Source organism: Sceloporus occidentalis, unplaced genomic scaffold (assembly GCF_023333645.1).
Source record: "Sceloporus occidentalis isolate IW3139 unplaced genomic scaffold, rSceOcc1.0.p SCAF_8, whole genome shotgun sequence".
In the NCBI taxonomy this organism is placed as follows: domain Eukaryota; kingdom Metazoa; phylum Chordata; class Lepidosauria; order Squamata; family Phrynosomatidae; genus Sceloporus; species Sceloporus occidentalis.
Genome location: NW_028316988.1, coordinates 2,596,669 through 2,622,073, shown reverse-complemented (window position 1 = coordinate 2,622,073; position 25,405 = coordinate 2,596,669). Strand labels below are relative to the sequence as shown.

At 44.5% G+C, this 25,405-nt stretch overlaps 3 protein-coding genes and 1 long non-coding RNA gene across 4 annotated transcripts in view; 3 read left to right on the top strand and 1 right to left on the bottom strand.

The window, feature by feature from the left end:
• The first annotated feature begins 40 nt into the window (after positions 1 to 40).
• Positions 41 to 4,683, top strand: LOC149307658 (cortistatin-like). Its single transcript, XM_089534175.1, has 3 exons — positions 41 to 622; positions 1,191 to 1,253; positions 3,295 to 4,683. Exons 1-3 carry the CDS (start codon positions 494 to 496, stop codon positions 3,493 to 3,495), a joined length of 393 nt encoding a protein of 130 aa, XP_089390301.1. The 5' UTR covers positions 41 to 493; the 3' UTR covers positions 3,496 to 4,683.
• Positions 4,668 to 13,498, bottom strand: LOC149307657 (DNA fragmentation factor subunit alpha-like). The gene is made up of 6 exons (XM_089534174.1): positions 13,384 to 13,498; positions 10,071 to 10,232; positions 9,624 to 9,763; positions 9,065 to 9,254; positions 8,015 to 8,172; positions 4,668 to 6,395 (listed from the first exon to the last, which is right to left on the bottom strand). Exons 1-6 carry the CDS (start codon positions 13,496 to 13,498, stop codon positions 6,192 to 6,194), a joined length of 969 nt encoding a protein of 322 aa, XP_089390300.1. The 3' UTR covers positions 4,668 to 6,191.
• LOC149307656 (uncharacterized) lies at positions 10,403 to 14,478 on the top strand. Its single transcript, XR_016282068.1, has 3 exons — positions 10,403 to 10,447; positions 11,230 to 11,302; positions 14,366 to 14,478. It is a non-coding gene; the product is annotated as an uncharacterized LOC149307656 (long non-coding RNA).
• A 97-nt stretch (positions 14,479 to 14,575) lies between these two features.
• The window catches only part of PEX14 (peroxisomal biogenesis factor 14), a 95,837-nt gene continuing 85,007 nt past the window's right edge, over positions 14,576 to 25,405 (top strand). Inside the window, exons 1-2 of the mRNA XM_089534173.1 lie at positions 14,576 to 14,660; positions 20,819 to 20,866. Of these exons, the coding sequence (XP_089390299.1) occupies positions 14,619 to 14,660; positions 20,819 to 20,866 (90 nt within the window). The 5' untranslated portion in view covers positions 14,576 to 14,618. The remainder of the gene's footprint in view (positions 14,661 to 20,818; positions 20,867 to 25,405) is intronic.

Sequence of the window (25,405 nt, the reverse complement as noted above, 5' to 3'; positions counted from 1 at the left end):
GGCGGCAGCGGCGGCTGCTGCAAATCCTGTCGATGTTCTCGGCACCCCTCCGCTAAACCCACCATCATGAATCATTCCTTGCACAAATCACCCTATTTTGTACTCAAAGCAGACTATAATCATTACGAGGGATAATGGTGAGGAAATGAGGCTTTTTTTGGGAGGCTTTGTTTTTGCCGGCGCACACGAAACTCCGCATTTGACTTAAATTAGCCATAAATGTACTCTAATGGCATCAGCACCCAGAGGCTCTCATTAAGGGTTAAGGCGGCAGTAGATGCACAATTGGGAGACTTGATTGCCTCCTGGTTTGTGCGTCATTGCTTAGGTTTGGAAAGGGGGAGTTGGGTGTTGGCGACAGGACGGGGGGGCTCCTTTAGTTGTTTAAAAACAGCATATTGTTGGAAAATGTATGTCCCCCTCCCCCTCTCCTAAAAAAAAAGTACAAAATATAATTTGCAAGCAGGTGTAGCATGTGGCAGAGTCGAACCAGATGGCGTTCCTTGCGCATCCTCCATGCGCTCTCTTCCTGCTGGTGCTCATCTCGTTCTCCTGGCTCATGGGGGCCGTGGCAGCTGCTGCGCTTCCGATCCCAGACGGACTTGCGTGGAAACACAACAAGGTGAGTTCACTATTTATTTTATTCTCTAATTACTGTATATGCTCAGAGCTTGTGGCATCCTTGAGACTAACTGAAAGAAAGAAATTGGCAGCATGAGCTTCCGTAGACTTCAGTCCACTTCCTCAGATGCATTTGGTGGTTTGCTTCCTCTGATGCATCTCCACCAAATGCATCTGAGGAAGTAGACTGAAGTCTACGAAAGCTCATGCTGCCCATTTCTTTCGGTTAGTCTCAAAGGTGATACAAGATCTCTATGTATTGGTTCTACAGAATAACATGACTGTTATACATGAGTATGTACAGCAGTCAAAGCTTTACAGAGGATCCTGTACATGTCTAGTTGGAAGTCAAGTCCCACAGGCTTGGAGGGGGCTTAATCCCAGAAAACTGGTTGTGTAGGACCACAACTATCAGGGGAAGGGGAATAAACTTTTATCTCTGAGGTGTGGAATAATGGCATGCTTTAGAGGGCTTTTAAAAAGATGACTGCATTTTGGTTCTGATGCATTAATATCATGGGCAGTTTTTAAAAGGCTATTAAAAATGTCCTTTCTGTTTTAATTAACAGCACAGTCCTATGCCTGTTTATACCCAGATAGATCCCACTGTTTTCAATGGAGCATTCTCCCAGGTAAGTGTGCATAGGAGTTTAATGTCATGCATCCTTGAGTGTGTCCAAAAGTTTCCTTTGCAAATATGCATGTTGGAATTTGTTGCGCTTTCCATATATATTTTCCAAATGGGTAGCTGTGTTAGTCTACTGCAGCAAACATGATAAAGAGTCCCCTTAAAGACTAAGCAGTTCATTATAATGTGAATTCTGCCCACTTGAGAGTAAATTAATTGGCTTTAAAGTGCCCCTAGACAACTTGTTTTTCATTTATGTACTTGGCATGGTGCAAAGTTGAATCCAGAGAGATCTTTGCCCCCATGGTTTACTATGCAGAACAGGTGGAACAAGGAGAGTAAAGAAGGAAGAGGCTTTTTAAAAGAAAGGAGGAAAGAAATGGGATATCCAAATGATTGTACTTGTTTCTGTCATTCTTATAAGAACGTAGCCTATTAAGACCTAGCTCTGAATCATTATTGAAGAACTTGTCCTTGGACCTCCATTATGTATGTATCAGCTTAAAAAACTTATTAACTTACTACTGGAAGTTCCCCAGTCACCGTATAGTTCAAAGTTATGCAGAGGTGGCATGAAATCCCATTTTATTCATATTTACTTGGAATTAAGCCCTATTGGTATTAGTTGGTCATATTTCCAAGTATGTAAGTGTTGGAAGTAGAATTGCAGCTTTGGTACTTGATCTGACAAGAGTCTCAGCTGCAATTGCTTCTAAACAAGTAAATGAGTAAGACTAATGTCGATGCCACACTGCAGAATTAATGCAGTTTGACCTGCTTTAACTACTATGGCTCCATCCTATGGAATTCTGGGATTTATAGTTTGGTGTGGCATCAGAGCTCAAAACTACAAACCTCAGAATTCCATAGCATTGAGCCATGACAGTTAAAGTGGTGTCAAACTGTATTAATTCTGCAGTGCAGATGCTCCCTATGACAAATTATAGACTTGTCTTTGAGTTAACATAATTTAGGTTATACATCTCTTACAGGAAAGAACGAAGCCCACTAAGATCTAGCCCTGAATCATTATTGAAGGACTTGTCCTTGGAGCTCCATTGTATATGTATCACCTTAAAAAAGAAAAAATCAAAGCTTCTCATCTATCAATATAATTGAATGCTGTTATGGATTTTCAAAACGGTCATTAAAGAGCCGTTTTAAGAGTTTTCAACTCTTGAGCGCCTGATTTACTAGACTCTCTCTTGAAAAAGATCCAAGAACCAGTACATAAAATTCACCATTAAAAAGATATTTTTCTTCCCAATTATAGGATGAGCCGCAGCATGGCAGGCTGATGGTTTATTAGCTGGTCGCCTTGCCTTTGTCGTTATTTTTAATGAGAGCTTTTGAACTAAATGGAGAAGAAGAGTGGGATTGTTCTTAAATGCACCAAGCAATCCTTTTACTCTCTCTTTCTCACACACAGTATAATACAGCGTTCTTTGCAGTTTTATTCAGGTTAAGAAGGTTATGGAGTAAATAGCACCTCAGTTACAGGTATACCTCAGTGAAACAGATATGTAACAGAACCTTTGTTACCAGAGGCAGAAATAACAGGGTCCTAAACCACAAAAAAGTAGTGCAGTTCAACATGTTTCAGCCAAGTTTTCCCTTCAAAACCAGCGATATTTACATATTGATAGCTACAATAGTACATCAGTAGCACTTGTTGTAAAGCCATTCATCTGTTGTAAAGCCACTGACAGTATTTGTCAGTGGCAGATGTATATCTTCCAGTTATCCAGTGTCTCCTTCAACCATGAAACAGTTCTAAAAGCGTAGGCTTTTGCGCAATAAATCAGTACTAGCATCTCTCCTTCACTCCCATTTATTCTGGCTTTATAACAGATGAATGGCTTTGCAACAAGTGAAGGATCGAAATGCTATTGTACCCACAAATTTATTTTCCTCCTCCCAAGAAAGTGAATTGAATTGTCTTTTTATGTCTATACAGTTTTATTGTCTGTTAAAGTGATCCATTCTGTAGTTCTGTTGTTTTCACCATTTTGTTATGCCTAATCCACTGTCTTTCCATCTGCAAGCATCTTCAGGGGATGGCAGACTTAAAAAGGAAGGAGCTGCTTGCTTTTCTCTCAGGGCTGGCATCGAATGTGGCACCCCAATCGAGACAGGAGAAGGTTGTACGCAGCCCTCGGGAAGAGCGAGCCTCCTTGTTCCAGCATGCAGCTCGGGAAAAGGTCCCATGTAAGAACTTCTTCTGGAAGACATTCTCCTCCTGCTAACAGAAACCACTTCTGGGGTGGCCACCACATCAGTGGACTCAAGATGAGAACAATATCGGCGACTGTCATCCTTTGGGAGTAAGCACTGTGCTGTGATTAGATTTCACTTTCCTTTTTCCTAATAGTAGACCTGTGCATAAACAGAGCCAAATCTATATACTCCAAGTGACTTCTTTGCAGAGATGCACTCAAAGGGCAAAGGAGGGTGTCCGCATTCAGTGGCAACTAGTGGCTCCCCCATCCGTGGGGCAGTGAACATGTTTTGGGTCTTAATCCAGACTCTGAAGGGCTGGATTAAAGGACCCTGTGCTTGAAATAGCCTGTGATCTTTGGTAGCATCTTTAAAGTTCAAACTAGAACCCAGATTGGATCCATCATCCCCTCTCTTGGGAGCCAACAGACTTCACTGGTCACATCTTTCTAGATTGGGGTGGGCACACAACTTGGGTCATTTTGTCTCTCTGTGTGTATCGTTCTGCTATTAGGGAAAGGACCGTCAAGCTCCACTCTTTGGCTTCTGAAATCTGGGCAGTCTTTGCCTGTATGGTTACAAAGGTATTTCCAGATCCTTATCCATGCATTGCATTTGTTGGGCTACCACACAACTTCAACATATCCACAACTCTGGCTTCACTGAAACACAAGTGCCCCATTTTATACTTATGAAATTAAATCCCCAAATCATTTAGAAAGTACACAGACTCCCAAACGAAGTGGTTAAGACAGAGCAGCCGGGTATCAAAGTTAATGCTTTTACTTCGACCCAAGCCCTGATGGTTTTATTCCCCGCAAATGTGCATGAGAGCCCAGCCTTGGTTTCTATGTGGAAAAAACTCTAAATGCTACCTGGCAGTATTGGCAAGACAGTAGTAACAGAGATCTCTTCCTGGCATGGCTGTCTATTGTCCGTTTACCTTAAGAGCATGGAAACCTCTTCTGAAATGCTTTTTATAGGTAAGTTCAAGTGTTCTCTGCCTGGTATTGAACAGATTGTCAATCTCTAAAAGGAGCAAAATCCATACCTCAGTAGACATAGAATTGGGAAGGGTTCAGCTGTTCCTCACAGCCTCTTTCTGTTCAGCTAAAGACTGCTGTCCCAGCTTGTCCTCCTTTGCTATTTGACAGTGCTGAGGTTGTCTTCTGGTACGACAGCCTTTCCGCACACTGAAATAAACACATTATTCTGCATACGTGACCTTTGTGCTGCATTCTGCCTATTTAAAGACTATGTGAAAAGTGGCTTCGAGCACTTCCTTCCTTCGTAATGTTTAATTTCAGCCCCCCTGGAGCATTCCTCTTGGCTCAAATGGTTGTTGGGAGGTTTGTGAAATCATACATGTGTCTGAATTGGATACAAGGAGAAACCTGCAGCTGTTACTCCATCACCTCCTTACTATATAGCTACCCATTTGGTCATGTCCTCTTATGGCTAAATTCTGAAATGCTCTGAAGGAAGGGCTGGGCAAAATGCAACCCACAAGCTTCATATGTCCCCCAGGCGGTTTCTGCAACTGCCCTGCAATGGATTTGTGGTGGTTTTGCACTACAAACACCGGGCTCTACACCTTGGCTTTTCATTTTTCGTCCTTTTCCGTATTTCTAAAACCGATACAACCTACAGAACTTGCCTACTCCTGTTTTAAAACATGCTAGAGGCATAAAAAGATTAGTGAGCCGTGCAAAAATTATCCAATGATACAAAAGTTTTAATATCTTCCAAATGCAAGGTTGCAGCGTTTGCTTTGTACAATCCTAATCAATAGTGTGTTAGTAAGAGTGGTAACAGCCACCTGATTCTACATGCACCTTTAAATCACTATGCGACGTGGGTGGTGTGCTCCTGACATGCAGGATTAAACACAAAATTGCACTCCTTGCCATAAAACAACCATATGTCCAGGTCAAAGGCACTACTTTCAAATGCTTGCTGCAAAATTTCAGACCTTGCAAGTTTGACTTGGTCATTCCTTGGTAGCCACTGGATGGAGAGAGAAAGAGAGAACGAAATGGTACTGGGAAAAGAAAATGTCTTGCTGGTTTCTGGACTGTAGGTCGCTGACTATCCCTGAGAAATTGTGGCCCTGGACAACAACAACAAAAGGAAGGGTGCTCCCTTCCTGAAGGCAAGAAAAACAGAGTTAGCATTTGGGGACACTTTGCACAAGTGGCGCCGAAATACCAGACATGTGATTGCATCTAGGCAGCAAATGAAATGCATGGCAATAAATATTATACATTATATTATAGGTAATATAGAAAAACAAGATAAGGCAAGAAGAGATCAGACCAAAAAAAATGGACCCCCCAAACCACTTGGCAATCAGGCAAATGCCAAAACAAATGGCAATGATAAACTCAGCATGGACTTAACAGTTCCAGCCAAGAGTACCAAGAAGACTGCCTTGTTACAAAGAGCATTTCTCCTCTTTATACTTCATTATATATCTGATCCCGCAACGTTATTCCAACTGGTCCTAATACTTTTGAAGCCAAAAAATCCCTTTCCCCCTTTCTTGTTTGAAAGCTGGCACACTGTAGTGCTCCGTGGAAATATTTAACACCTTTCAGCTATTTGAGTTGCTGCAAAAGATGTCAAACTCTTAAATTCTGTCCTTAAATGCTCAGTCATTACTCACTGAAGGCACAGTATCACACACAACCCCCCCCCCCAAGCCCATGTCCCTTGCCCTGGTCCCTTATTTCTTGCGTTTGGGATTCAGCCATTCCCCCCACAGCAACTTCTTCTTGCCCTTTGAGATACTCCTCAAGGTATGCAAGTTCTCCACTTGTTGCAGACGCTTCGAAAGCTCCCGCTCGCAGGCCTCTTGCAAGGCCAGGATCTTTGGTTTATCCCAGCTCAGGGCCTGAGCTAAGGCTTCTGGGTCTTCTTTATAAACCAGCTGCAACAGAGAACAAAATAAAAACCCATCACTCTTTGTGCGGTGGTACTGAAAAGGCACCACTATTGGGATTTAATGCCATACTAGTTCAGCGACTCGCAACCTTTTCCTTCATGCAGACCATTGCATCACCACTGTTGAAAGCTTTTGCAGACTATATGTTTTAAAGCATTTTTAACACAGCCTACGGGAATCACAATGCCCTGCCCAGGAGCTGTTGCTATCAATAAGCATTGCCATGATACAGTTTCCTTCCGACGTTTAACATCCCTGATTGCTTTCAGGAAACAAAGGCAAGGGCTCCACCATCAAAACCTTTTTCCTATTGTCTCACTCTCTCTGCACTTTGTTCATCCATTTAAACCCATCCCCATCCTTCAGATTATGGAACAATCAATGCAGTCCCCCATGGACCACCTTTGCAGACCATAATCTGAGAACCACTACCCTTGTCTTAAGATTTAATCATCTGAAAACTCTTCAGAAGAGCCTTGCTGGCTCAGGCCAAAGACTTCTGTAGCCCAGAATCCTCTTCTCCCACCAGCTGTCCCTGGGAAGGTCCAAGCAAGACCTGAATGCAACAGCTACCTTCCACTTCTGTTTTCCAGCAAGTGCGTTGAGAGGCATCCTGCCTTAAGGCCCAAATGCAATAGCCATCATGACTGGCAGCAACTGATAGCCTTATCTTCTATGAATCTATCTCATCCCTCTTAAAACCTAGGGCCTGTTACAGACTGCCAAAATAAAGCTGCTTCGGGTCTCTTTGGAGGTATGCTGTTTAAATAATGCATGCATCCTAAGAATCCAGAAGCTGCACCAAAGCTGCACTCCAGTGCTTAGGAATGGAGTGTGGCTTTGGTGCGACCCGAAGCAGCTTTATTTTGGCAGTCTGTAACAGGCCAAGGTTACCTATAGGATCCTCTCTCATATAATCTACTCCATACATTCAGGTTCTTTAAGGGATATTTACTCTGGTCAGCCAGGACTAGGTTGGCAAGTGTTACCCAGAGGACCTTTTCTTCAGCTGCCCTTGAACTGTGAAACAGCCTGCCGGAAGAAATTTGACAGTTGAACATACTGTCTGAATTTTAAAAAGCATTAAAGACCGGTTATTCAGCTCCCCTGAATAACCATTCTATGGCTGTTGGAGAGAAGGGTGGGATTGGAGAAGGCTCTGGCTATACCCCATAGCCAGATGCAACTGACAACCTTTTCTCCTGGGGTCTGCAGCTCCAATATAGAATAACATTGCATGACATATGTTTATGTAAGGACCTCATTGCACAATGACAACACATAGAGGAACAGGGCATTCAGAACAAGGTGCCATGGTTCAGTACACATCCATTGGTATTGCAGAATGTACCCTTTGTGCATCTGCATGTGCAAGAGTACCAGATGTGCAGCTCTTAACAGCTGAATATGTAGTTGCTCAATGTCAAATCATTCACTCCACATTTGTAGCACAATTTACTCATCCATATGTCACTATGAGGATGCAGCAAGTCTGTTGCCTCTTCAAGACTCAGACTCTACCGCCTGAGGCAGCTGCTTCATTTTACCTAATGGAAGAGCCGCTTGGCCCAAACATGTTAAGTGGAAGGAATTTGGAGACCCACCTCTAAGTCTTGGCTGGCCAGGCTGAGTTCTGGAGAAGCCTTTTCTCTGAGTGTTGTTAAGATGCGGCTGTGGAGTGGAACCATGTTTGCAACGTTTTCACTGCTGCCCCCAGTATCCACTGCATCAGCTCCATCCGTGGCCGTTTCCATTGCCGTTTCTGGTTATACAAGAGGAGTGTTTTAAGAAAAGGAACCCCAGTAACTGAAAATCTTCACATTCTTCCCACCATCATCAGTCTGTATATGGCTGAGTGCTTAAAGACACTGAAAAAATATCTGCAAGGTCCCTCGCAAGACAAAATATACCTTCTGGGAGGAATATTACCTTATGAGATGTAGGTACTACAATGCACCTTACTAATGATGACATGAATCTAGATTATGTATTGAGCCAGTGTGGTGTAGTGGTGTGAGGGTTGGATCGGGACTCTGGGAGACCAGGGTTAAAATATCTGCTCATCCATGGTAATCCACTGGAAGGCAGAAGTTGAAGGCTTTCATGGCCGGCATCCATAGTTTTTTGTGGGTTTTTCAGACTATGTGGCCATGTTCTGGAAGAATCAGGAATAAACTTAGCCCGAAAAACCCACAAAAAATGATAAAATCTTGCCAAGTTAATCCTATGATAGGGTTGCCCTAAGTCAGATGCAATTTGTAGGCCCATAACAGCAAAACCTTTGGAGGTACATCTTATGTTGCATTTCATAGTCTACCCAATTTTGTAGGGGATGGAAGGTTGTTTGTCTCATGCATGTCAGTCAGTAGCTACCCTCAGAGTTCCCCTTGTAGACCTCTGGATTTCCAAAGCAAACGACAGTGTAACCTAGCAGGCAGATCAACACTGGCACTGCCCTCAAGATGATACTGAGTTCTGAAATTGGGTTTGGAGATTATGAAATCTATCGGAGATAAGATGTACATCCAAAAGGAGTTTTTAAACTAAGCCTGTTAACTTTTCTAAGGAAAATAAATACTTGTTATAAAGCTGTATTTACTCGCCTTATCACATGCAAACCCATCCTGCTAGGCTCCAACCATTGAGCTCCTTACCTTCTGCCTTGGGTACAATGTGGTCCTCATTTTTCACTGCCTGCAGGTAGAGTTCCAGAAGCTGCCGCGACTGCCGCTCCTCTTCCCGCCTGTCTAGCACTTGCTGCAGTGTGTCCTGGAGCGTTTGAACTTTGGCTTGTGTGTCGGAAAGTTCCTGGGCTAGGTCTGAGCATGGGACATCGATGAGCACCTGGATTAAAGCAAGGCGTAACCTGTCACTGCTAAGGTGAGGGGCTCATAAACCTTTCCCAGCATCCTAAAGTCATAATGAAAATGGCTCCATCTTGATCCTGGCTTATCTATTGATTTAATTCACATCTTGACTTTCAGAAAACATGGGAGCCATATGCAGGCAAAGTGCAACTTGTGCGGCATTTGCCCACCTCTGCCTTAATTTCTCTTTACCCAATATTTGTCAAAGGAAGACAGAGGATGTGCAGCATAGTCACAGGCTGCCTGCATTATGTGCAGAAGGTGCCATGTCCAATCCCTGATAATAGCTGAGTCTTTAGCAGAGAGAGGCAGATGCCATTTGTTCTCAGCATGGGCCTTTCCATACCTGGAGATCTTCCTCGGACATCAAGATAATGGTGGAGAGGTCATCTTTTAGTTGTTTGGCCAGGCGCTTCCATTTTTCCTCACCACCATCCACTCCATCTACCTCAGCGACCTCTCCCTCTAGCCAAGCCGTACCTCCGTCTGAAAAGAGGAAAAGGCCAAGAGCACCTTACTAAAACAATAACAACAAATAGATGTATGACCACAATCACTCCTGCAACAGAGTTTCTCGTCCATTAATTGGGACACCCCATTTCACTGCCGCTGGCTATAAGTTCTGGAGTGGAGCAGTAGTACCTTTACATGTTTTCATGCCTTGGAGGGGCTTTCTGTGAGTTATGTAAGTCAGGAATAACTCACAGGGCCCCAAAAGTAGGGCCTGACAGCCCCTGGCACCCCTAAGACCCCAGTTGCCCACCCTTTCCCTACCTATCAGATGTCTCCTTACCTATACTGCTGCAAGACCACTTCTCATCCTTCGCCAGTGCCACAAACTTTGTGTTTGGTGGTAGACACAAGAAATAATCCTCATCGTCCACGATGGTGCCATCCTCAGCCAAAACCAAAGTGATAGGTTCAGAGGCCTTGTCAATTGCTAGCAGTTCGCAAGCTGTGGAAAAGGGGAAATCTCAGTGGCAGTCTTGGATGAACACAGGTGACACTTCTGTATCAAGTTCATTTTATTGCTAAGGCCATTTGTATTTCTGCTTTTTAGGGCCTAACATATTGGCTTGCAATGGAAGCAAGAACAAAAGAAAGCCATGGAGTCATTGTCCGCAGGTAACAGGTTTGAAAGCAAACTAAAAGCTCAGCAAAATAAAAAACGTAAGTTGACAGTTCACTCAAAAGCTTAAAAGAAAAGGAGGCAACCAAATACCTTGAGGAGGGGATTAAGAATATAGGGAGCGGCCTTACGCTGTTCACAACACTGGCTACAATTGCATTCCTGTGCACCAGGAGTTGGTGAAGCAGAACTCCCATCATCCCTGTCAAGCATAGCTAAAGGTGAGGGAAGCTGGGACCTGCAGTCCAACAACATCAAGAGGAGTACACTTTGCCCACTGCTGCTAAACACACCTGGAAGGAAGGAAGATGAATGACACTTTCCTTTCAGCAGGCATGCATAGGATTATGCCAGGTCTATTATGCCACACTAGCTCATTTTTGGTGAAAGGCATTGGAGGTATCCTTCTGCCAAACCATATTAGCCTAAAGGCAGGTTTTCATCTAGCTGCTCGCCACAGGGAAACAACAGATGAGTCCAGGCACATGAAGAGCCTGTTCTCTCTACTTCTCCTTTCAAGCGAGGTGTTGCACATGACTAATGTGGGTAAAATTTTGGGTGGAGTGTAGGGACTTTGGCAAGCTTCTTTGCCCATGGTCAAAAGCACCTTTCCCGTAACAAGGTCTTGTGCCGTTAAAATAAATGCCCATGCCATCCAGCTGTGTAATTTGTGGTCCCTGGAAATAAATGCAGCACAAGAGGTACCAAAACCAAGTTAAGGATGCCTCCCTGTACTGTTCTTATGGTGGATTTAGGCCAAGGGTGCAAAATTGGGAGCCGCAAGTAAGACAGGTTTAACCAGGGCTTTCTTCTCCACCAGCAGAGCCTGCAACTCCTTAATGCAATTGAGCATTAGCAAGAGTTTCGCCAACACCTCTTAAGCAAAAGATACACAGGTAGGCCATCTTTGCTTAGTTTTTTGATAAGATTCCACTTGCCCATAGGGAAACATTAGGGAATACTTGGCCATAGGGAAGCATTGGGGGATACTTGGCCATAGGGAAACATTGGGGGATACTTGGCCGTAGGGAAACATTGGGGAATACTTGGCCGTAGGGAAACATTGGGGAATACTTGGCCGTAGGGAAACATTGGGGAATACTTGGCCATAGGGAACCATTGGGGAATATTTGGCCATAGGGAACCATTGGGGAATATTTGGCCATAGGGAACCATTGGGGAATACTTGGCCGTAGGGAAACATTGGGGAATACTTGGCCATAGGGAACCATTGGGGAATACTTGGCCATAGGGAAGCATTGGGGAATACTTGGCCGTAGGGAAACATTGGGGAATACTTGGCCGTAGGGAAACATTGGGGGATACTTGGCCGTAGGGAAACATTGGGGAATATTTGCCCATAGGGAACAATTGGGGAATACTTGGCCATAGGGAAACATTAGGGAATACTTGGCCATAGGGAAGCATTGGGGAATACTTGGCTGTAGGGAAACATTGGGGGATACTTGGCCGTAGGGAAACATTGGGGAATATTTGCCCATAGGGAACAATTGGGGAATACTTGTCCATAGGGAAATATTAGGGAATACTTGGCCATAGGGAAGCATTGGGGAATACTTGGCCGTAGGGAAACATTGGGGGATACTTGGCCGTAGGGAAACATTGGGGGATACTTGGCCGTAGGGAAACATTGGGGAATATTTGCCCATAGGGAACAATTGGGGAATACTTGGCCATAGGGAAACATTGGGGAATACTTGGCCATAGGGAAACATTGGGGGATACTTGGCCATAGGGAAACATTGGGGGATACTTGCAAATGGGGAAACATATGGAATACTTGGCCATAGGGAACCATTGGGGAATATTTGCCCATAGGGAACCATTGGGGAATATTTGCCCATAGGGAACCATTGGGGAATACTTGGCCATAGGGAAACATTGGGGGATACATGGCCATAGGGAAGCATTGGGGGATACTTGGCCATAGGGAACCATTGGGGAACACTTGGCCATAGGGAAACATTGGGGAACACTTGGCCATAGGGAACCATTGGGGAACACTTGGCCATAGGGAACCATTGGGGAACACTTGGCCATAGGGAACCATTGGGGAATATTTGCCCATAGGGAACCATTGGGGAATACTTGGCCATAGGGAAACATTGGGGAATACTTGGCCATAGGGAAACATTGGGGGATACATGGCCATAGGGAAGCATTGGGGGATACATGGCCATAGGGAAGCATTGGGGAACACTTGGCCATAGGGAAACATTGGGGAACACTTGGCCATAGGGAACCATTGGGGAACACTTGGCCATAGGGAACCATTGGGGAACACTTGGCCATAGGGAACCATTGGGGAACACTTGGCCATAGGGAACCATTGGGGAACACTTGGCCATAGGGAACCATTGGGGAACACTTGGCCATAGGGAACCATTGGGGAACACTTGGCCATAGGGAACCATTGGGGAACACTTGGCCATAGGGAACCATTGGGGAACACTTGGCCATAGGGAACCATTGGGGAACACTTGGCCATAGGGAACCATTGGGGAACACTTGGCCATAGGGAACCATTGGGGAACACTTGGCCATAGGGAACCATTGGGGATTGTTTGCCTATAGAGAATCATGTTGCCATAGGGAAACATAGGAAACCTCTCCAATGTTTCCCAATGTATCCCTATGGGCAAGTGTTCCTCTATGTTTCCCTACAGGCAAATATTCTCCAGTGATTCTCTATGGGCAAGCACGGTTTCCCAATGGGCAAATACTGCCATTTCCTTTAGTATGACTCCCCCATGGTTGACACCTGTATTGCAGAGAGGCAAGTCACACTCTCTCAGCCCCAGTGACAAACCCCTGAAGGAATGCTTCCAAGGCAACCCCATGATAGATAGGCTCACCTTTGCCATAAGCTGGAGACAGCCTGAAGGCACCCAGCCCCAGCCAGAAGGAAGCTTGACCTGGGGCTTCCTGCCTCAGTTTGCCAAGTGATCCCTCTCACCTTTGCTCCTGAGCTCCTGGAGGCAGGAGGCTGCCACCCCATGCTGCTCCTGGCAGCCATTCCTCTTGAGCAGGCATTGCTTCAACAGGGAAAGCCCAGGGCCACGACTTGCCATGCTTCTTTGCTTGCCTCTGCTGCTGCTCTGAGCAAAGAGGCTGGCTGCCAGGGGAAGAAGAAGAAGCCACTCAGCCTTCTTTCTCTGCAGGCAGCCAATCAGGGCAGAGTCTGCTCCCCTGATGCACCCTGGGAAATGAAGTCCTGAGTCCCTTCCAAGCTCTCCTCCACTCCTGCCTTTCTCCTTGTCCTGTGCATCCTGGGAAATGTAGTCCTACCTGGCCAGGTGTCACTCAGGTCATTTTGGATTCTGATCCTCTCCTCTGGGGTCTCAGCTGCCCCTCCTAGTTTGGGGACATCTGCAAATTTGATCAGCATGTCCCCAATTCTGTCATCCAAGCCATTGATAAAGATGTCGAATAGCAAACTGGGCCCAGGGCAGAACCCCACTGGACACTCCAAGGAGGACAGGGCACCGCAAAATGTAGGACAGTCCAGGGAAAAAGAAAATGCAGGGCATGACAAAATGACAGCTGAAAGCATTAGTGCAAAGGGTGCCCAGCAATGACTCCTTCTTCGTCCTGGAGAGAAGTGACCAGAGGGGTGTCCAGTTGGGGTCTGTCCAGTTTGCTATTATGCCTGTGGATGTGTGTGTGTATATAATGTGTCTGTGTATGTTTATAGAATTGCAGAGTTGGAAGAGACCACAAGGGCCATCCAGTTTGTGTGTGTGTGTGTGTGTGTATTTATATATGTGTGTGGATGTGTGTGTTTATATGTCTGTGTATAATGTGTTTGTGTATGGATGTGTTTATATATACACACACACACATAAAACATGTTTACACATCTGTGTGTGTATTTATGTGTGCATTTGTTCCTGCAGTAATGAATAATAATAATATTTCTTAATATCCCTGGGACTCAGGGCGGCTTACAGCATTTAAAAAAACCCCAGTGCATCTGAAGACATGTAAAAGAGGATGGAAGTGCTGAATGGATGAAAACCCAATTGAATGGAGCAGATGAATGAGAGAAGAAGGAGCCCCGCTTAGCGATCGACCCTCTCGGCGTTCGGCTGCCTGCGCCTGAGTGCCAGAGAGAGAGAGAGACTCTGGAGCCGCCTTGCCTTCCTCCTCCTCGATCGATGCCTCGGCGGTGGATTATCCTGGCCTGGCAAGATGGCCTCCTCTGAGCAGGCAGAGCAACCTGGGCAGCAGCAGGTGAGAAGAAGGGGCCTTGCCTTGGGGTCTCAGGGGGGTCCTCTGCCCCCTTTTCCTGGGGGAATGGGGTCCCCTTCAAGGGCCAGGGCAGGGACAGCTGGGGGGCTCCCCCTTGGCTCCCCAGAGAAGCTCCCCTTTCCCAGCCTTTGACACTGCCTTTCAAGGTACTGGGTTTTCCTATTACAGGTGAAGGACTCCTTCTTGAAGGGCACCCTTTTACGACTGGGAGCCCCTTTCAGCCCCAGTTTTTGGGGTGTGCAAACAGAATAGGAATCCATAGTATACATCAATATATCTATCATCTATCCATCCTATATTTGTATATCAATTATGTATATATCATGTACATATCTATATATATCAGTTATATATCTATATCTATATCAATAAATATATGTATATATCAGTTATATATCTATATCTATATCAATAAATATATGTATATATCAGTTATATATCTATATCTATATCAATAAATATATGTATATATCAGTTATATATACATATCAATAAATATATGTATATATCAATTATACATATCAATTAATATGTGTATATCATATATATCAAATATATGTATATATGAATTATATATATATCAATTAATATATGTATATATCAATTATATGTATATATCTATATCAATAAATATATGTATATCATATATATCAATAAATATATGTATGTATCAATTATATCTATATCTATATCTATATATAGATATATATAAATATATATCAATTATATATCAATAGATATATGTATATATCAATTATATACAGGCTCCTTCAGTCAGATGCTTTCCAAACTTTCCTTTCTCAGTCTTTTAAACTGTGTTTTTTAAAATCCCTTACTGTTTTTCATATTGCGAATGTTTTTGTTGAATGTTGTTCTAACGCTTTCCTTATCTGTTACACGTTTTTCATGGCATTAGTTTAAAACTGCGAGCCCCTTTCGTTCCCAATTTTTGTGGTACATTGTGTGTTTGCAGGGCCCTTTCGCACTTCACAATTCCAGAACCGTGAGTCAACTTGAACTGTCATGGAAACATCTTGTGGGATCCCAATATTTGTATTGTAGGAAGGGGAAGTTTGAGACCTATAGTACCTCATCACACTACAAACTCATGGACTCCATAGGAAGCAGCCAGACGCATATCATAGAGCTATAATTGTGTGTCATGAAAGGCCTTGTGTGTTTGTATGTGTAAATGTGCATACACCAGGTTTTCCTGAACTTCCAACTCTTCCATTTAAAAAAGAAATAGGAATATAATATGTATCTATGTAGGGATGTTTAATTTCCAGTGTTAAAAAGGAAGTAGGCGAAAGAGAAGCTCGAACGCATGTTCTTCCCATGAAAGAAAGAGGATAGGAAGAAATCTATGTTGTTCTATGTCTTTAGCGGGAAAAGATAAGGGTGCTCTCTGATCCATAGTAAAAGGTGTCAGTTGAATGAACTTTGTTTCTCCATTCAGAAGTCATGAGGAAATGATTTGTAGCCTTTGATGCTTATCTATGAGAAGAGGCGAGTTCCTTTGGCCCCAAAACTGCTCTTTCATCTCCTCTCTTTTCAAAACAACCTGTATGTATCTGACTATACGTCGACCTCAAGGGCAGGTTTTGGAGCCATAACTAATGGATTTTGGTATGATTCGTGGATAAGTCGAGGGTAAAATTTAGGGCCGTGTATCAGAGGATGTAAAGGATGAAGCAAAGGAAAACGATGCCAAAGAACTTCCAGGAGGCATCACTGTGCTCATATTAAAAGCTGGATTGATGGGAGAATAGAGGGAAGTCAGTGCTTCCAGGACGGATTACTCTCCTGCTTTTCTCCAGGGGATGGTTGACCCGTGGATAAGTCGACTCAGGTTTTTGGGGGCACTTTTTTGACTAAGATTTCTAGACTTATACATGAATATATACAGTAGCTCAGGGTCAAGGAGAAATAGCTAACTGGTTGGTTATTGCTACCACCTTGAACTGAGATGTTCTTGTTTGCAAGAAGATGTGGGCCTCAAACTATCCCTGAGGCTGAATCCCTTTGGTATTTGGGGGAATCCATATTGCTCATTCCCGTATCTTTTTGTGAGCTGGGGTGTGTGTGTGCGTGCGCATGCATGCACATGTGCGTCATTCTTTTCTTTCCCTTTAATTTATGCCTTGCCTCTTCATTGGAAAGGTGTTGAAGGCAACTGAAAATAATAAATAGCAAATTTCAGAACAACCACTTGATTAAAACAGAATGTAAACACAACGCTTAAAAATGTAATTGAAAGACAAAACATTGACAAACACAGATAATGTCCAACTTGTTATCTGCAGTAGACCTGGCTTTCTTGACTGAGTGAAAATGTCTTTCCCTGCCTGCAGAAAGGTAGCCAAAAGTGGACCACTCCCTCAGTTTGAGAGTTGAAGCAGAGAAGATCATCTATCAGTTCCCACTACATGTGGCCATCAGTGGTGCAGATACAAAGTGGCCTATCCCACCAAATATGAATACACTTATACCTCCATATGCTCTAGAGTTAGGGGCACAAGACCCCCGTGAATATGGAAAAACCACAAATGATAACAACACAAAGTTTTTACTTGAAAGGACACCTCTCTAGGAATCTCTAGGTCCTTCAGTGCAACTCTGTGGTCAATGTCCGACAGACACTGGCCATAGAGTTGCGCTGGAGGAGCTCCAAATGCCTAGTAGAGTATCCTCTCTAGGAATCTCTAGGTCTTTCAGTCCAACCTTTAGTTAAAGTTGACCATAGAGTTGCACTTGAGGACCTAGATATTCCTAGAGAGAACCTATTAATCAAATCCTTGAATAATCAAAGCTGCAAATATCAAAGCCGCAAATATGGAGGGATGAGTGTACTGCTCCTTCTTCCTGTCCCCTTTGAAAAGGTGTATAAAACCCATGTGTCTTTGTACACCTCTTAAGAGAGACCCATAGTTCAGTGATGAAGGACATGCTTTGCATGCTACAGGTCCCAGGTTCGCTTCCTGGCATCTCTATCCAGAAGTATGTTGAGAGCAGAGCTGAGAGATGCTGCCTGAGAGTGGCTACCATTTTGCTGCCTGAGGCAACAGACAAGATGGAGGCCCCTGCTACTTCTGGGTATGGAAACCAGCAGAACCAGTCAGTGAACCCTGTTTCGTCACTGGCAGCAAGATAGTTTCTTCCACCATACATGTCAGTAGGTCCCCGAACAGGTTCGGTGGCTCTGTCCTTTGACACCAGAAGACAACCCAACATCCGTAAGGAACAGCTAGGAGACTAGTATTCCAGCCTCTAGTCAATTACTTTGTTTTACAATAGTCTTTCATGCTCTGTTTTGGAGCCATGAAGGTCTAGAAGTATAGTTTTTTGTGTGTGTGTTTCTCTGTTTGAATTTAAAGATGTCAAGAGGCTGATAGATAGTATGAAGAAGGGCTCCATCTTTATCTTAAGTATGTAGGCTTTTTTCTTTTTAAATTAAAGACCCATTTCTTGGTCGACTTCCGTAGACATCCGTCTCCCTGAGCCCTTCATCTTAACGGATTGATGTGGTTCAATATCCGACATAATAGCCAAATGAAGTTCTAATTGGGGGAATCGTTCAGAGAAGGGTCCCTAAGGAGCCAGACGGTTTTTAAAATATCTCTACGTTTATGTAAAATTCAATAAAGCTTTGGAAAAAAAGAAGGAAAATGTGGTTTCTGAGAAAGATAAAGACAGCAGAGAAGTTAGGGCTCGCTACATAGGAAACCTTCCCTACACAGAGAGAGAAAAGGGTATGTATGTAGGAGAAGCATTAAAGATATGCAAAAGGATATGGTCGCAAATGACCCATCCTACTAAATGTGTTTATTATTTCATTGCGATGTGTCGTCAAGTTGATTCCGACTTATGGCAACCCTTTAAAAGTGAACAGTCGAGAGTAAGCATGATGCGGTGGTTTGGATGTTGAATTAGGACTCTGGTTTGCAGAGACTAGAAACTAGACCATCTCTGTCCTCAGCTTCCAGTCACAAAGGCATGACACAAAAGGAAAAGGAGTTGGGGAGGAGGAGGAAAAAGAAAAGGCTATTTGGGCATTGGTGTTTGATTCCCAAAGTTTAGCAGTTCAACAAGAAGTTTGGGTTCAGTCTTTTAAGTGTGCATGCATGCTGCTGTGCAGTTGTGGGCTTCTTAGTGTATATACGTTGTAAGCACAGAGTAAACTGTCTACGCAGGGTTGGTGAGCATGACACTCTGTGGAATTCATGTTCTATGCATAAGAAGTTCTTTACTGTTATTGCTGTTCTGCAGTGGAATAGACTGCCTCGAAGAGAGGTCTCCTCTCCATCTTTGGAGGCCTTTAAGCAGAGGTTGGATGGGTATCTTTCAGGAGTACTTTGCAATCTTTGTATATTCTTTCTGAGCTCCCGTGCCAAGCAAGTAGCATCACCATCGGAGGAGAGATGGGATGCAGAATGGAAAGAGCCAATAAATGATGGAGTTGACCGCTCTCCCGAGCAAATTGAGTTTTCACTGGTCTGCTTGCCTGTCTGGCAGTCAAAGGAATCTCATGTACATGTATAGAAGGAGCCGGTAGCCAAGCCTAGGCTGGGAGGGCAAACAGGTAGCGGAGGACATTTTTTAAAAACAAGGCTGAGCGCCAGTCATTAGGATAAACCACACTCAAACTCACAGGCACTGGCATCCATTTTCAGAGACATTTCTCCTTATAATGCTTACAGGTGACGATTCATAGAATCCTAGAATTGGAAGACACCCCAAGGGCCATCCAGTCCAACCCTGTTCAGCCATGCAGGAACTCACCATCAAAGCATCCCCAACAGATGGCCATCTAGCCTTTGCTTAAAGACCTCCAAAGAAGGAGAATCCATCACCTTCCAAGGGAGTGTGTCAAACAGCTCTTACTGTCAGGACGTTCTTCCTAATGTTGAGCTGGAATCTCTTTTCCTGTAGCTTACATCCATGGCTCCATGTCCTATTCTCTGGAACAGCAGAAAACAAGTTTGCTCCATCCTCAATATGACATCCCTTCAAATATTTAAACAGGGCTATCCTATCACCTCTTAACCTTCTCTTCTCCAGGCTAAACATCCCCAGCTCCCTAAGTCTCTCCTCATAAAGCATGGTTTCCAGACCTTTCACCATTTTACAGTAATTACAGTAAAGAAGTTCTTTCTAATGCTTAGGTGGAATCTCTTTTCTTGTAATTCATATTTCAGACTTGTGTTCCAAGTCTGCAGCAGCAGAAAACCATTCTCCCCCATGGCATCTCATATATTTAAAGCTGGCTGTCATTTCACCCTCAGTCTTCTTTTCTCCAAGGCACCCAGCTCATTCAGTTGCTCTGCCACTGACTTGCAGTCCCTCCCCACATCCTTTCCCTTTCCCATTATTCCCTTTTGCTCTTCTTTCTAGGATAGGCATTGCTTCCTCCGGATGATAGTTAGCATCACTTTGGCATTTTTGTTCACTGTCGAACCACAGTTGGAAGCCACAGCTGGAAGTGGTTTCAGAAACTGTAGTTTGGGCTAATTATGATTAGTGAAGATGCTGGCCCCGACATAAACACCGAGTTAGCTTTGTTGAGTAGCCCAGAATAAATTTCTGTGCAATAGAGGGGGTCATACAAAGCCACAGAGTTGTCCTGATCTCAGTCAATTGCCATTAGGCAATTGAATAGTGTTATCTTTGCATTGCAGTGTGTTGAAATTCTGGGCATGGGGCAACTCCATTTTGGCAGATCAGGCTCTTGTATTAGCCACTTTCCAGGTCTCAGGTAGAAATTCTCTAGGGATAAAAGTGCTGCAAGACCTGGGGCCTATTCATGTTACAGAATTATAGCACCATTTATTCCACTTTAATCGCCATGGTCCCATCCTATGGGATCCTGGGATTTGCAGTTTAGGGATTCTCCCTTGAACAGGGGAGCAGGTAATGCCACTATTCCTATTAGTAAAAGAATCCCAGTTCTTTAACCTTGTAAGGCCAGGGTCCACTACACCACTGTTACTATGCCTTTTAATGGATTTCTCAGGAACGAAACCTGGGGTGTTTTGCATGTTCAGCAGGTGAGCTTTGCCGCTGTGTGGTTCCCGCAGTCATGCTTGCTCAGAGATTACCATTGGGTGGCACTCTAACCTTGTCTTTTTTGCTTCTTACAGACTGGCTCTCCTCCTGGAAATGAGACTGGAGCGTCCCGAGAAGCTTTGGTGAGTTCATTCCTTGGGGTGAGAAACCACCCCTTCCCTTCTGCATAGATTTGAGTTATGGAGGTTTTCTTCTTTCTTGCTGCCTCGGTTTGGTCACTCCTTCTGAGGAGCAAGCGCTCAGGCTCACATCATTCTCTGAACATGACTTGTTAGCTATGACCCTCTCCCTGTCTCCTGCTATAATCTTTCTGTGTGTGATTTGAGGGTCATGTTGGACCTCTGCTCCTTGAAGAGCAGAGATTTTTCATTTTGAGATGTGTGCTGTGTGTTTTCATGATCAGTGCTTATTAACAAAGTGTCCCGATACATTGATCAAAATGCTGTTGAAGGTGGGGAGGGAATTGAGATAGTAATTTAGTCTCATCTTGCAGTACTTGAGCCTCTGCACTATCTCTGCAAGCTAGTCTCTTCATGCTTTCGGACTCTTCCACCTGTTGAAAAATGCAGAATTGATTCAGTACATTAAAATGACTAGTTAACAGACACAGACGAAAGTGCTTATATTTCCTACAAGCATTGGAGAGGATGGGTTGTAGTGTGGCTCTATGGCTTGAGTCAAACCTTCTGCTCCTGTGCATCTGGAGGTATGTTACCCACCTCCTCTGTTCAGCATCGTGGTAAGAGTCAGAGTTCACAGAGTCAGAGCATTGGGATTTTTTAAAATCAGGGATTATATCACCCACCTTTCCCATTAGGCTTCCCTGTTTCTTCTGAGTTTACCTACACTCCTCACAATACCTGGGGAAAGCAGGGAGAGTGGATTTCCTATTTGTTGTTGTGATCTCTCTCTGTTGTGTAAACTGTTTTGAAGTTACTTGTTATTGAACATCTGTGGCTTTACAAAATGCCTGTCCCTGATGGAGGTGCAACCTGCTGAGCATGGTTAGCTGATACGGATCAACGAATCTGCCATCTTGTTTGGATTGTCTTCAGGAACGTGGCTGTAAGGACCACTCCTGCATTTCAAACGTTACCTTTACATCAGTGCCTCTGTGTCCCTGAGCTGTATTGTCCTCTGTTCATGTCCTGGGTGCGGTGAAAGATGGGCTGCTTAGTGTCAAGGTGGAAGATATGTTTTGTTTTCCTCTCTCCTAAAACAGCCCCTCGTACAACACGTTTCCCCACAGAAATAAATGCAACGTGTTACTTGTATAGGAGAAAGTTAAGGGATGCACTCACAGACACCCTTCAGGTCTGCCAAGGTGGGGAACCTCTCTCTAGGTGTTTTGTACTTCAGCTCCCAGAAGCCACAACCAAAATGGCCCATAGCCAGGGCTTGTGGTCCAAAGCATCTGGAGTGCTAGAGGTTCCTCGCACCCATCGTGGTCCCTGAATTCACATCCTGCCCTTGGTGACACCACCTCACCCGTGTCACTGAGTGTCAGTCCTCCTAGTTGGAAGCAACATCGGTCTTGGCCTTGCTGTGGCTCCCATCTTCTGGGTGTAGGTGAGAGGCCTTCATGGGTGTCATTTGCAAGGAATGTAGTGGCTTTGTAACTACAGTCTCAGGCAAGTTCCTGGGGCCAGAGCAGTGGCTTCTAAAGCTTTCTCCAGGGCATCTCTTTCCTCTTTTACACAGCTTCTGCCCACATGTATCCATTGTCACGGTGCGTGTGTTCTCAAATCTGGTACCCTCCAAGCTTCTTGGGCCACAGCTCTCATCATCCCACACCAAAATGGCTGTCTTCAAGCGGTGCGCTCAGCGGCAGTTTTTAAAACTTTTAACATATTTGTATTAAATTAGCCATTTTCCTACTGATGCTAATCCCTGGGGTTTTTGCAGCGAGGTTCCTTGGCCTCGTCCCCCGGGAGCAAGGGCTTGGTTCCTTCTCCCCCCCATCGCCCCGCTCATCTCCCGCCCCCCAGCCCTCCTTGCCCCCCACCTTACAGGCTGACAGAAATTACCTTCTGTTTAATTAACATCATCTCCCCTGCTCTTTATATACTGCTGCATAATTGCTCAGAGGAAAGAGGAACGCATAGCAGCTATATATCTATATATAGACATAGATATAAAATAAAAAATAATTCATTGGCAGGAGCAGGGAGGGGGGAGCGCGCCACGGAGCGAAGAAACAGTGTCCCTGACATATAATCTGATCTCTTGATGGCGAACAGCCATGCAGATTGGGGGGATTGTGGCGCTCCTTTGGGCGGGGGGCTCCTTTTTCCCCTTCCTTTTTAATTAATTTTTTTGCTTACTCTCCAGTAGTCTCTCCATTTCTGCTTAGGTGTCCTCAGCACTTCCAGCGGAGCATCTGCAGAGACCTTTAGCAAATCGGCACTTTAACTCCCTGGTTGCCTCCTGACTCACTCTGGAGTTGTGGTGTTTTATCGTTGTAGTCGCTGTAGGATAGGGACAGGATGATTAGTGGGGTTTTTTACAAATCCATGGGGTCAAATACCAATTTAAGAAGGGGATTTTGGAATCATGTGCCACTAGTAGGTGAGGTGAAAGGGAGATGACAAAGCTAAAGCAAAGTAAGATATAAATCTTACCAGGGGACATTTCCACCCAGTGCATACAAAGCATACAAAGCACAGCTCAGGTCTATGCATTTCTCTGCAGAGGTAAGCCACAGTGCATCAGTTTCAGGCATGTCAAGTTCAACTTGATGCATTTCTGTTCAGTAGTAACTCCTATTCAGCTGTTTCAGGCATGCAAAGCAAAGCTCAGTTCTCAATAGGCCTCTTCAGAGTAAGTCCCTGTGCAACAGTTTCAGGCATGTAGCACTAGTTGCATGCATTTCTGTACAGGAATAAGCCCCTCTTCAGCAATTTCAGACACGCAAAGCACAGCCTCTTCAAAGTAGGTCCCTGTGCAGCAGTTTCAGGCATGCAGCACTCAGATTAGTTGCATGCATTTCTCTGCAGGAGAAAGCTCTGGGGCAACAGTTTTGGGCATGCAAAGCCCAGTTCAGTGGCTGCTAGTTTGTAAGTGTCTTGGTTTTGCTTTCTCTCCTTGCTTTCTTTTAAAAATGACAACGAATCAAGGAAGGTTTGTCGATATTGATTAGCCACAACAGCTAGGGGAACCTCTTAAAGCATATTATCAGTAACAGGACTTTGAGGGAAGTGGGACTATGAGGCACAACTTCTTTCTTGGGGTACCCAAAGCCCTTGGCATGCCCTCCTTCAGCTCCCGTCTTTTGCAGTCATTGCATTCATCTTATCACACTTGTATCACTGACCATGAGGTCTAGAAACTTGGATCACAGACCTTTATTAAACTAACCAAAATAAAAGAAGAACCCTACGCTAAATTGTGACTGTAGTTCACCGTCAGCCACCCCTTCCAACCTTGGAGTAACCTCAGTGATGGAAATAACCATCTTTGCTAAAGGAGACAGCGCCTCTTGTCCACTGCAGCAAATGGACTGAGGCGGCGAGAGGGGAGCTGTAATCTATTATTATTATTATTATTTTTAATTTTGGCCTCTCATTTCCCTGCTGTCAGTTTTGGCCCATTAAAATTTGCCTCGGCGCTCGGCAATGGGCAGCGTAACCTTGCATTCCCTGAGTGTCAGCATCTCGCTCGGATGCCGTTTACAACCGCGTTTGTCATTGTTGGCATGGGACCGATGTCTCCTTGAGTCCATATGCTTGGGGACATGGCCGCTGCGTCCCCTGCCTTGGCTGCATTCCCTTCTCTGCTCTCCTTTACGTTTGCTCTTCATTCTTACCTCTGTCATCCAAGCACTTCCAGAATCTGGACATGGTTTCTTTCTCTTAGCTGGAGGTGCCCAGCAAAACAAAGCGTTCATACAAAAAGCAAACCCTGACAGCTAAGAAGAGAAAACTGCTTTCTCTGAGTTTAAAGAGGCAGAATAATTAACATTTCTTGCTCCTTCATTTTAAGTCAGGGCTCTGCTTGTACTTTTTGCTGAAACAAGTGAAAATTGGCAGGGTGTTGCAAACTTACTCCAAAAGCCTGTGTTTCTCCAACCTTCCTTCACTATTCCCCAATGCTGATGCTGCTAAAGAAATTTCAGAGGAGATAGAGTAGAAGGAAAGAGGGCATGAAGATCTCAAAATGTGAGCAGGCTCTTATGGAGAGATACAGCCTTTTGTGTAGTCTGGATGGGACCCTTGCAGGGTGGATCCGTGAACCAGGGTGCTTGTGCCTCTCATATTGTACTCCTCCTTGGTGGGCCAAGTTTGGAAATTGTTGCCTGCAGGATTCTGGGACATAGAATCATAGGGTTGGAAGAGACCCCAGGGGCCATCCAGTCCAACCCTGTGCCATGCAGGAAATCACAACCCAAGCATCCCTGACAGATGGCCATCCAGCCTCTGTTTAAAGACCTCCAAGAAAGGAGACTCACTGCTCTCCAAACTGTCTGGAAGGGTATCCGGAATTGGGGAGGGGGGGTTAGTCAGAAATAGGTGGAGAAGACTTTAGTAGAACAAAGGCAAGGGAGAATTAGTGGGTAGCGAAAGGGTTACAGGATCCTTCCACAAGCCACAGAAGATGAGACAAGAAGTTGGGAGCCCCTGCATTAGCGTGCAATTTTGCCCCGAGAGAAAGAACAAGTGGAA

Excerpts from the sequence above, each read along its gene's own strand:
- LOC149307658 (XM_089534175.1), top strand. The coding sequence starts at position 494 with ATGGCGTTCCTTGCGCATCCTCCATGCGCTCTCTTCCTGCTGGTGCTC. Across the intron at positions 623-1,190 it reads TTGCGTGGAAACACAACAAG|CACAGTCCTATGCCTGTTTA; the intron begins GTGAGTTCACTA and ends TTTAATTAACAG. Across the intron at positions 1,254-3,294 it reads TCAATGGAGCATTCTCCCAG|CATCTTCAGGGGATGGCAGA; the intron begins GTAAGTGTGCAT and ends TCCATCTGCAAG.
- LOC149307657 (XM_089534174.1), bottom strand. The coding sequence starts at position 13,498 with ATGGCAAGTCGTGGCCCTGGGCTTTCCCTGTTGAAGCAATGCCTGCTC. Across the intron at positions 10,233-13,383 it reads CCAGGAGCTCAGGAGCAAAG|CTTGCGAACTGCTAGCAATT; the intron begins GTGAGAGGGATC and ends CCTTTTCCACAG. Across the intron at positions 6,396-8,014 it reads TGGCCAGCCAAGACTTAGAG|CTGGTTTATAAAGAAGACCC; the intron begins GTGGGTCTCCAA and ends TCTCTGTTGCAG.